The following is an 11,803-nucleotide window of genomic DNA, read 5'->3' on the forward strand; positions in this document are numbered from 1 at the left end:
GAAATGGGGACAGCTCTCAGTTTGGGAGGCGGTCAGTAGGGAGGTGGCCCTCTTCTGCGTGTCTGTGCTTGTCCTGTCATCGTGCCATCTCGCTACAGGGGCTGTCCATCCCCCACCCCGGGGCCAAGTCGCCTTACTGTCTCCTGACTGGAGGCTGGCTCCCCACCAGCATCGGGCGCGTGCAGTCACCAGGAACCATCCTCACTCGCCTTAAAACAGGTGACCTGTGGCTGCTGGCTCATCTTTGACCCCCTCCCCTCTCCTCGGACCCCCAGGACAAGGGCCTGGTTAGGAAGCTGCCCTCACACTCCGCGAGCACAAACGCACCGGCCCTTCACTTTGTACGCCCGGGGAAGCAGCTGGCTGTGGCCTGCACAGGGCTGCAGGGAGGGCGCCTTCCTCAGGCCTTGCCACACCAGGGTTGAGGGGCAACAGCAGGTCTCCCCCCACTTCATGCCTGGCCCCTGCTGTCTGGGAGCAGGAGCTCCTGGTCTCAGTGAGAACAGCACCAGCAGGGCCGCAGCTACCTAGGGTCACACAGACAGGAGGGAAGGAATTCTGGATCTCCACTCTGCTTTCCACAGAGTTCAGGGCTCTGGGCCTCGGGGCCGCTCCCTCCTCAGTGACTGAAGACTCACAAGGCACTAACATGTGGAAGGGGAGCTGATCCGTGGAGCCGGCTCTGTGAGCGCCTGGGTAGTTCAGAAACCTTAAGCAGTTGTTTGTCTCCGTTGAGGGGAGATGAACTCAGGGGAGGGCTTTTCTTAGCCCCGTTACTTGATGCCTGATGAGTCACGGACTTTAGATAGCGTCTGACACACGGTGTACGCTCCCGTGGCTTGAGGGAAGGCTTCTGAGAAGCCCCGAGTCGTGACCCCGCCGCTTGGCGGACACACATGGACCACATTTATAGGCTAGGTACCCAGAGGGGTTGAGTGACGCCAGAAGCCCGCGCTCAGCTGGGGGCGGGCGTGGCCTCTTCCGCTACCTCCAAGGGCCACGTGTCTCACTGCTTGCCCTTGAGATCCGTCCTGGAAGGCAGTGCCCTCGGCTCGGCTGTAGTGACCGGCGCTGCGGGACAGCCACCCACAGCCAGTCGCGTGCCACTCAGTGACCCCCCCCCCTTCCCACCCTCGTCTTCCCAGAGTCTTCAAACCAGGGTGTCTCCAGAGGAGCATCCTGAGTCCTCCCTGCCCGGGCTGAGGGAGGATGGCGCACATCCTCTCTTACTGATTTCTGTTTCTATCTGTGTTCTTGTGTCCTGTCGCTGCTATAACAAATTTCCACAAAATTGGTGGCTTCAGACGACAGGTTTCTTACCTTATAGCTGTGTAGTTCAGACGTCCCACATGGGTCTCACTGGGTACAGTCAAGGTGTCGGCAGGAGTGGTTCCTTCTGGAGCCTCTGTGGGGGCACCCATGTCCTTGCCGTTTCCCGCTCCTACAGGCTGACTGCCCTCCCTGCTTGTGGCCCCTCTCTCCCCTGAGGGGCCGGCAGCCGGTCAGGCTCCTCTCACATGGTATCATGCTGACCTTCTAGCACCTCCTTCCGGTGCCCTTGCGAGTACACTGGGCCCACGTGGATACCGCAGGATACTCTCCCTAGCTTAGAGGCGGCTGGTTGGCAGCCGTACTTCCCCTGGGCCACGTTACCTAATATATTCACAGGTTCCTGGGTCTAGGATGTGGATGTGTCTGGGGCCGTTATTCCACCTACCACCCCTGTTAAGTGGCCCATCTTCTTGAGGCAGTATTTCTATGTAGGCCCCAGAGCTCTCTTCTCAGCTAAGTGAAGGAGAGGGTCTTGTTTTCTAGGTGCTTCCTTTGTCCTTAGAGGAGAGGGTAGACTTGCCAACAAGCACATGGGACTTGGGGAATAAGCCACACAGCCCTGCGGGGCGAGACAAGATCCAGGTGATAACTGTGCTTGTGGTTTGATGGCCAGGCAGCTTTTCCCCCAGGGGAAGCCCTGAAAGCAGGTCTGTGTTCCGTGGGCGCCAGTGGTCTGTGGGCTTTGCGGCCTGCGCCCTCCTAATGCTCCTTTCCTGAGGCCTTGGGAGACGGACGTGCTCCGTCCGTTTGTCCCCTATCCCTGCGATTTCTCCTGAGGAAGTTATTCCACAAACACAAAACACCCATCTGCCTGAGGTTGTCCAGTGTGGTAAGAAGCAGGACACGTCGAGAATGCCTGGCGTGTGTGTCCGTGAACAGTGAGACGGGGGGAACGGCTGAGAGGCTCTCCAAGGAAACAGATCTGAAAGCAGACTAGCACCCACACTCATTCCAGCTGGGGCTGCCGGTGGTCCAGATGCAGAGGAGGAAGGGAGGGTGGGAACGTGTTTACAGGGGACTTCTCTTCTTGTTTCACCATGTTTTTTAACTGTCTTATTAAAGCATATAAATGAAAGAAGATGCGGCCATGGCCAAGCTGTGGCGCTGACACTCAGCAGTGAGGGGGCAGTTCAGCGTCTGGGGGTGGGGGAGGGGAGGAAAGCCTGTCCGCCTCCGTCAGTCACTGCAAAGCTTACAGGCAGGCGGAGCGAGCACATGGAGCAAGGAAGTTTTCTTTTGACATGAAGTGTGGCCCCTTGGTCTGCTGACTTCAAACACGCCGGTCAACATTCGGAGATGTTTCCTACTAGTGCTTTCTGTCTATCTCCGATCTTAATGATTTTTAACAAATATGTTGATCTGTTATTTCTGAGAACTTTTGTCAGTAAGGTCACGCAGTTGACTGAAGGGATTCCAGCACTCCATCAAAAATCTAGCCGGAGAGATTGTGCTTCTGAAGTGGTTTTTTGGCTCAGATGTGTCTAATCCCAGAAGTGAAAGTAGGACGAGCTCAGAAGCAGCCCTGATGGCTCTCTGCATGCTTTCTGCACCCTTCTCCCGAGGTTTTCCAGAAAAGGAATGGCCTAGTGTTGTGTCATTACCGCTGCGTAAAGGCATTCGCTTGCGCTTGCACTGTGTCCCGTTGGCAGGCTCTGGCTGTGCTGGGCCTGCTCCAGCAGCCGTGCCTGGACGGCGATGGCTACAGAAACCTAGCATCACACGAGAACCCGGAAAGCTCTCTATGGGCCAGGTTCTCTCCTCACAGCCCAGATGGCGGGGGCCTTTGGCTCCCCTGAAATGCTGCCCTCCACCCCCTCCTCTGGCCAGCGATGCTCAGGCAACTCCAGCAGAGCCTCCAGAGCTGACCCCGGTGGCTCCCCTCCCCCCCACACTGTCCCCCAGCTCTTCCCTAGGTCTCCACTTTGGCATGTGTACCTCCCCGGGGGCCCATCCATGGGTTCTGCCTGTCCCTGAGGATATAGATCGTCCCTGGGGCTGGTCCTCCACCCTTCCTCTAGTCCTTTTTGAAACATTCTGGAGGCCCTCCAGGGCCTGCATGTGCCCCAGGGTGGACTGTTGCATTTCTCCATTTCTCAAGCACAGTGACTGATGGGGTCGCAGATGGACCTTTGTCACGGCCCCAAGGCACAGCCCCTCCCTCCTGCCTCTCTGCCTGCTTTTCCTTCCCTGTCCCCAGCACAGCTGTTTTGGGCTACCCCACAGAGACAGAACCGCGATTCTTCCAGTACGAACTCCGCTTTCAGGGCTGAGGGCAGCAGGAGCAGCTGGGGAGGGTGGCTCGGGGTGGCAGACCAGCAGAGAGGAGGTTTGCTGCCTTCATAGTCACACACGTCAGGTAGCCCATGGATGGAGGAGAGGATGGATAGCTCCACAGTCCCTGGAAGAATCAACAACGGGTAATGACAGCAGTCTTGCTTCACACAGCTCTGCCAGGGGACAGAAAGAGCCAGCTCCCTGAGCTCCAGCAGCGAACACTTGCTAACTTTAGTCTCCTTAATTATATCCTAGAATCTCTTGAAAGAAATGCCACTCTGGTATCTCCAAATTAGGAATTCTGTGATTTTATCTAAAACACCCTCATGTGTCTGGTCGGGCTGAAGTGATTCTTGGTGCTTTGGGGGCTCATGGAGTGGCTTTAGAGCCAGGGTTCTGGTGGGGGCTCCCGGGAGCTGTGGGCGTGGGGTGGGGACATGGGCTCAGATCCCGGCGTCCGGGCCCCGCGTGACTGCGCACCCACTGTCCCTGCAGGAGACCCTCTGCAGTGCGGAGCCTGGGTTGGGCAGTGTGCTCTTTACATCGTGATCATGATTTTTGAAAAGTCTGTCGTCTTCATCGTCCTCCTCATACTTCAATGGAAAAAGGTTTGCCTCTTGTCCCTTCTTTAGCAGCTCCTTGGGATGTCAAGCAAGACGGGACTTGTCCCCTACCACCCGTATGCCCCAACCTTATTAGAAAACCAGATGTGTTCTTTGTTTTCCCTTTTTTTTTCCCACCTCCACGAATGCGGTCTGGATTCCGTGTGCTGTGGCAGCCTTTCGGGAGCAGGAAGTCGTTTTTTCACTTAGCATCCATCTATTTGAATCGTGCAAATATCTGCCCTGCATTGAGCTTTGGGACATGTAAAGCCAGTGGAGATGAGTCTCTGCCCTGGGGCAGCTTCCTGGCTGACAGTCTCTAGGCCTCCCGACTGTAACTGTCAGGAGGGTGTTCTCTCCATTTGCATCCTCACACACCTCCCTTGGCCAGTGGTTTAATCAAGGCTTTGGGTGCTGCAGGAGGCACCTGGTCGCACTGGTCACACGCTGTTCCCAGGGTTCCCTCGGCCCTGCCCTCTGGCCCCGGTGCTGTGTAGATAAGCCTCCACTGCCCAATTCCCTCACATGGCCACATGAAACCAGCCAAAGAGCCTTCGAATAGCTCAGAACTTGGCCTTCCTTTGGTGGTGGTGGTTGTTGTTGTTTTAAGATTTTATTGATTTATTTGAGAGAGAACACGAGCACGAGAGGGGGGAGGGGCAGAGGGAGAGGGAGAAGCAGACTCCTTGCTGAGCAGGGAGCCGGAGGAGGGGGCTTGATCCCAGGACCCTGAGATCATGACCTGAGCCGAAGGCAGACACTTAACCAACTAAGCCACCCAGGCACCCCTCTTTTGGTTTTATTTGTGTCTGAGTTTTATTTTTCAGGAAAATAAACCAAGGCTTTTCAGAGCTGTTGTCCTTCAGGAGGTGGTTGGGGTGCAGGATTTCTGTTAGGAAGTGGCCTGGCGTCCCATTGCTAGTGTCTGTAATGAGCATCCACCGACCTCATTCCCTCCAGCTCCCCGAAGCCCCACCACCCCCACCCTCCGTGCCTCCTGGTGTGTGAGCCCTACTCGGCTCGGTGGTTGTAAGCCCACTGTGTTTCCCAAGTCCACAGCACTGGGAAAGCTGCTAAAGCCCTAACTGCTCCAAGTGCTCTCCGGGGGGTCTGTCCCTTGTTAGCAGTCACACCTAGGGACAGACACATGCAGCCCTCGGTGTGAGGCACTGTTCCCATCAGAGTTCTCGGGGGAGTGTCGTCTAAGCTAAGCCACCCTGCTCAGGGCCCCATGGGTGATGTGTGACTGTATTACCCCCCTTTCCCCAGGCGCCTTCTCTGTGGTCTCTCCCTACCTCACAGAGTCTGCTTCTCTTTACAGGTGGCCCTATTGAATCCCATTGAAAACCCAGACCTGAAACTGGCCATCGTCATGCTGATCGTCCCCTTCTTTGTCAATGTCAGTGCCATGTTGCATTTTACCCCCATGTGCTCTCTGCCTTCCAGTGTCCCGTTCACAGTTCCGAGTCTGACAGACAAAGCCCCTTACAGCCTCCAGGCCCCTCCCCACCCCAGACCTGGAAATGGCAGGATTGCTTCCTCGGCAGGCAGGTCCCTGATCCAGGCTCCCCGTGCAAGAGGAAGGGTCCTGGGAACTTTGTCTTGCCCTCCCTGCCAGGGGACCTCCCGCCCAGGAGGCCCTCCACTTGCACAACGAGCAACTTCTAGATCAGGATGTTAGAAATTCACCCCTGTGTTATCCCTGACCCCAGAGCTCCAAGAGAGACTCATGAGCACACTGGCTAGAAGTTAGGAAATAGAAGGAACAATAAAGTTGCCTGGGGCTGACAGTCGTGGCAGAGTGGACGGGCCAGCCTCTCAGCCCAGAAACCTTGCCAGCAGCTAGTCCCCATCAGTTACCAGCACTCAGGGTGAAGAGGGCCAGGGTTGTCTTGCTGGCTGCCTGATAAGAAAGCAGAAGCACAGGCTGTGGAGGGTGGGAATCTCTTCGTACGCTTGTGAGAGAGCTGGGGGACTGGAGGAGGCTTTTCTGCCCCTTGTTCCGGGCGGTGTAATCTGGAGCAGGTGGGAGGGAGGGCAATGGGGTCTGCTGTGCTTCGACAGAAGGCTTATCCCAGAGTAACATGCACGTTTCCTCCCCACAGGCTTTGATGTTTTGGGTAGTGGACAATTTCCTCATGAGAAAGGGGAGGACGAAAGCTAAACTAGAAGAAAGGGGAGCCAACCAGGACTCGAGGGACGGGAGCAAGGTCCGCTACCGAAGGGCTGCGTCCCACGAAGAGTCAGAGTCCGAGGTAGGGCCGAGCCCTCATGCCGCGCCCCGTCCCGAGGAGGTCCCTGGCCTCCGTTTGCATCTGGTCTTCCCAGCCCTGGCCAGGGGGAGGAAGAAGAGGCTGACAGCCTCTATCCAGCAAGGACCCTTTCCTGCGGCCCCTGGCCTTCCCACGGCAGGGAGGTGGAGCGCCCGACGGGGTGGCGGGAGCTCACCTCCGACAGTCTGGACCTCTGCCAGCGGAGGAAGACAGGGAAGGGAGGGGCTGCCTTGTTCCAGGGAAGCTGGCAAGGACTCTCATGGGCCTGATCGTTGACCTTTAAGCATTAAGATGTTTCAATCCCTGCCCACCACTGCAGAGCAGCAGAGGTGTTGGCTAAGCCCACTAGAAACTTCTAAAACATAGGGGTAGCCAGACCTTCCGGGGAACCTCCCCTCCCCTCACTGTCAGGTTTCCTAGGTTTAAAGGTTTGGACTTCTGGGAGACTGGTGGTCATAAATAGGAGCATGGAGGCAAAGTGATGCTTCTGGGCAGCCTGCACCTCTGCGTGCTGCGGGGTGAGGCCAGGGCTGCCTCCTGAGAGGCCTCGTCAGCTTTCTCAGCGTGCCCAGCTCCGCAGTGAGGGTAGGGCTGCAGAAGTGTCTTCCCCGAGAGACCTTCAGGCTGCATGAGGTGAAGGTGAATGTCTGAAGAGCTCCTTCTAAGACGATGTGATCCTTCTGACACTGAGGCATTCACAAAGGCCCGTGAGCGCCCTGGGTAGGTCTGTTTAACTCCTGGGGGCATCCTGGAGGGAGTTTTGAAAGCTGGCTAGAAGAGCAGGGTAGAGGGTAAGCCCGTATTTTCTCTAGGTGTCCCTAGGATCTGGCACGGGGCCTGTCCTGTCGTAAGAGCCTGAGTAACGTTAGATGAATGACAAGCAGCACTACAGGCAGAAGCAACCACTCAGGAGCAGTCGTGGTCACGGGGGGTGGCCTCTGGGTCACACGAAACCCCTTATGGCCAGAGCAGCATGTGTCCCGTAGGGTAGGATGGAATGAGGTGCAGGCGAAGGTCTCAGCCAGACGGGCAAGGTGCTTGGTGATGGGGGCATGCCTGGATGGGCCGTAGGGAGCCAGAGAGAAGGTCTACTCAGGGACTCCCCCCGAGGGAAGTGCTCCAGGGAGAGACGACGCAGCTGTCCTGCCCCGGGAGAGAATGAGCTTATGGTGCCCTGTGTCCCCATGCTTCCCTGGTGCCCAGAGGCCTGAGGAGCCAGCAGGCGGCGTGGCAGGTGGGTAGGAAGGGACTGTTTGCCTGGATGCCCTTGCTCCACGGCGGGGTCATTCCAGACACTCAGGAAAGTGCAGGGCTCGCACTTGTCTGCGCGAGCTGCAGAGTGGGTTCAGTGCACGGAGCGCGGTCGGCCTCGTGTGTGCTCCACAGAGGTTCTCTTTTCCTTTTGAGGGGACTTTTCAGTTTGCTTCTGCTGTCTGTAGGGCACCTTCCAGGACCTGGGACGGCCTGTGTCCAGATTGGGCTTCTTTGCCAGGATGACCTTAGGGTGGGGGTCCTTGCCGAGTTTGCTCTGACCGGGGTTCCGTCCCAGCTGGAGGTTGGCTGCAGAAGCGAGGGGCGGCCATGTCCGCTCGGCGCTGGCTTCAGGAGCCCGTGAATACACTGGGAGTAAGTGACGTCTGCGGTGGTCTCGGGGCTTTCTAGACGGGGTAGCACCCCGGTTGCCGGGGTGCAGGGAGGGCAGAGGAAGAAGGCCCAGCCGGTGGTGACTCAGGCCATGCCTCTCCACTGCCCCAGATCCTGATCTCCGCCGACGACGAGATGGAGGAGTCTGACGTGGAGGAGGACCTGCGCCGACTGACCCCCCTGAAGCCTGCGAAGAAAAAGAAGCACCGCTTCGGGCTGCCTGTCTGACGCGCTCCTGTGCTGGGGTCAGGTGTGGGGGCCCCGCCAGGTCAGCAGGCGGTCGCTCCGCAGTGCCCTTCCTTCCTTCCTCTCTGCCCCGCCTCTTCTACCTCCAGTCCCCTCGCTGTCCCCACCCGCTCCCAGACCGCTGTCACTTACCAGAGGGGGGCCGGGCCAGCGCCGAGGGGCCCCAGGCAGCCAGAGGTCCCCACTCAGTTGCACTACAAACACTGACCAAATATGCAAGCGAGGCGTTTTGTGTGTCTGTCATTGTCCCAAACAGTGTTGCCAGGGACCCCGAAGCCCCGTCCTGTGTCTGGCTGGGTGGCCTTGAGGAGGAAAACTGACACGCACACAGACTGGGTAGAGCCTTTCCCCAAGGCTCTGGGAGCGTGAGGACGTAACACGTTTTGGGCTAAAAGTCACTCATTGACCAAGTTGGAACCGCAATGCTTTCTTACTCCAAATGGCTTTGTAACTACTGATTTCTAAAGCCGGTTTTATGAGCTGTCACAGTGTTAATGTTTTTTGAGTATGTGTTTATTTCCTAAGGGACTAATGAGCAAAACATAGATTTTTAAGTCTTCCGTATGCTGTTGACTTTTATATTTTTAAGTTATATTTTCATACTATTGTATTTAAAAACTTTTTAATCCCCAAAGAAATGGGTTTGTCTGCCTTTCGTGGGATGTGAACTGGCGGGAAGAAGAAGTCGGGAGTTTTTTTATTCGGGATATTTTTAGGTAATCTGCGACGAGATGAGGTGAATGGTCCTGGCGGGAAGGGAGAGGAGCCCTTGTCCAAAAGGGACAAACCCAATGGCTCTGTAAAGGCCGGGCCTGAGCGGGGAGGCAGCTGGTCCGAAGGCCAGTCTGGGGCCAGGGGCACGTGGGTCCAGCTGCTTGGCTTTCTGCTGCCAGTTTAGAGGTCTTAGTTAAACGTGGCCAAGAGCAGAGTCTAGAGGTCTGTGTCTAGAGCAGCTGAAACCATCGAAACCAGCCCTGTGTTCACTGCCTCCAGTGCAAGGTAGAGCCTTTGGAACCAGCTGCTGGACCAGCCCCAGGAACTCCTCTCGGGCCGCCGTCTGTCTGTCGTCTTGGTGTTGTCCCCCTGTTTTGCACAACAGTCTGAGGAGCGCCTGCCCGACCGGGCGATCCTGTTTTTCACGGCCTCAAAGCGGCAGGGCAGCCAGAGATGGCGCGGGTCGAGGTGCGAGAGCTCGCTGTCTGCATCCACGGGCAGGGGAGATGCTTCGAAGCCTGGATCCCCTCCCTGGGGAGTGGCCCTCACTCCTCAGCATGGCCCCAGGCCCCTGTAGCTTTGGGCGTCTGCTGACCACAGCGGAGTGGGTTGGCCTGAGCACTCGCCCTGCTGTGGGAACAGCATGGTGGGGTGGCCCGTGTTTTGTCGTAGCCCAGAGGCAGCCACAGAAGTTAAGGAACGGAAAACTGCCCGCTCAGGTGCAAGCTAGAAGTGAGACAGGTGCAGGGAGGCCACCTGGCCCAGAACCTTCCTTTTAGACCTACATACAAACGTGCTGCCCTTACGTAGATTGGGTGTGAATTGTGGCCTGGGAGCCAGGCTGTTAAGCTGGGCCTGCCTTCCCTCTCACAATCGCACCCTTCTGCCCCTGGGAGTCTGGAGCCAGGGGGCTGGAAGGAGCCAGGCCCTGTCGCTGCCCCCGGGTGTCTGCTCTGCGAGCAGGGCTGTCTGCAGCAGGAGGCGAGGCTGCATCCAGAACTGACGTTGTGCCTGCTACATGTCAGCCCCTCGTGGCATTGCTGGCTCTCCAAACTTTTCCCTCCTGTTTTCATTTTGTATGAACAGCCTGTGCCTGCTGCTGTTTTCCTGCACCTTCCTGAGCCCAGCATCAGAGCTGTGCTTTCAGTCCTGAGCTCCAGGCGCAGCAGGTGGGCAGCCACCGTCCCTGGAAGGTGGAAAGTCGGGCTTATATAGGCCTCGGACAATCTGCTCATCTCAAGGCCTGGCCCAGTGCCTGCTGGGCAGTGGGTTTGGGGAGCAAAGTGGTGGCTAGTGAGGGGTGGTTTTTCCTTGTATCCTGAATTTCAGTAAGGGCTTTAGTCTCTGAGCCACGGTCGTGGAGCTGGCTGACCAGGGGATGGGTGTCTAATCGCAGAGAGCCTTGTGGTGTGTGGGACTGGACAGCATGGCCTCGCAGGTTTGGCCTTCCTTTCCCTTCGCGTGTGTGTGTGTGTGTGCACATGAGCACGTGCTCATGTGCACACACACACAGACACACACACAGTTTGTATTCCCTGAAGTGTTTTCTGCAGTCACCGGGGGTTTTTCTGTGCTGCATTGTCCCAAGAGACCAGCTGTAGAGGGCCGTGGTCAGAACCTTCTCCTGAGCTGTCCCCCCTCTCTGAGATGAGTCTCCTTACCACCTGCCCTGAGGTGCCTTACAAGGTACAGCTCCTTACCCGGCCCTATGGCAAGTGTCACAGTGCTTGAGAAACCATGGGACACCAACTGGATATTGTGTGCTACCCATCCGATCTGTGCGGCTGTGGGCCTAGGCCAAGGCACCCGTGATGGAAGCTTGTAAGTCAGGGTCATGAACAAGTTTCTTGTACCTAATGGAAATAACCTGATGAGGTAGAACTCTCGTGTCTGAATGGAAGGAATCATTGTTAGCCTTATTTCCTTTTGCTGTCAGTGGGGTGTTGACAATGGCAAGGGGGGATGTTGGTGAGATCTCGGGCAGCAGGGGCTTCTTGGTCTGCTCAGAAGACCTTCGAGGTAAAGGCCTGTGGCCCATCAGTTAGCCCTCAGGCACGCTGGTGGCCTCCTGCCTCAAGCTTTAACTCGCGCCCCTTCTTGGCAACAGAGAGTCCTAGGCGACTGTTGACTGTCATGCCTTTAAAGGGAAAACCTGTAAAGGCTCAAATCCTAGGCAATCTAGTCCTGTAGCCTGTAGTCCAGAGTCCCCATCGGAAGGCGCCCAGGAGCCCACTCTGCCGTCCAGACAACAACTCACTGGACTTTTTGCCGCCAAGCCAACATAGAAGGCTCTGGGAACTTCTCATTGGCCAAAACAGCCCCCTTATAGGGTGCAGGGCTGGCTTTTAGAAGTTGCACACACTTCCAGCCAGGAGTGGAGAGCTCTCTGTTTCACCCTGTGAAACACTGGCAGCACTGAAGGGCTTTGCTCTGGGTGAGGGACTTCTGGTCCAACGGCCATCAGCACCTTGAGCTCCTGGCTGGGTGGGTGTCATTTGAGCTCTCTTTTCATGATGTTTGTTAGAACTCAGAACTGTGTGAGAAAACCATGGCCTATTTCCACTGCCCTTCCGGTGGGGGTGTTTCATCAGTGGTGGTAAGATTCACAGAAAGACATTTTTGAAATGAAAGGGAAGACGATGTACTTACATTGTAAAATGGTTTACAATAAAGTTTCACATCTTAATACAGTTTTTTTTTTTTTAAAAGAAACCATCA

The 11,803-nt window shown here is 56.6% G+C and overlaps 1 protein-coding gene across 2 annotated transcripts in view; it reads left to right on the forward strand.

Annotated features, from left to right (window-relative positions):
• The window catches only part of STIMATE (STIM activating enhancer), a 50,562-nt gene extending 38,759 nt beyond the window's left edge, over positions 1-11,803 (forward strand). Inside the window, exons 5-9 of one of the 2 annotated variants that reach the window (XR_003612503.2) lie at positions 4,102-4,214; positions 5,530-5,607; positions 6,314-6,463; positions 7,921-8,107; positions 8,237-8,325. Coding sequence is in view for 1 of the 2 variants with exons in the window: in XM_028124486.2 (XP_027980287.1) it covers positions 4,102-4,214; positions 5,530-5,607; positions 6,314-6,463; positions 8,237-8,353 (458 nt within the window). In the remaining variant the exon portion in view is untranslated. Of the gene's footprint in view, positions 1-4,101; positions 4,215-5,529; positions 5,608-6,313; positions 6,464-7,920; positions 8,108-8,236 lie in introns of both variants that reach the window. The other variant, XM_028124486.2, reaches the window with a different exon arrangement.

Source organism: Eumetopias jubatus, unplaced genomic scaffold (genome assembly GCF_037043125.1).
Source record: "Eumetopias jubatus isolate StellerSeaLion01/CBP00866 unplaced genomic scaffold, mEumJub1_p1.0 scaffold_1, whole genome shotgun sequence".
Taxonomy (NCBI): Eukaryota; Metazoa; Chordata; class Mammalia; order Carnivora; family Otariidae; genus Eumetopias; species Eumetopias jubatus.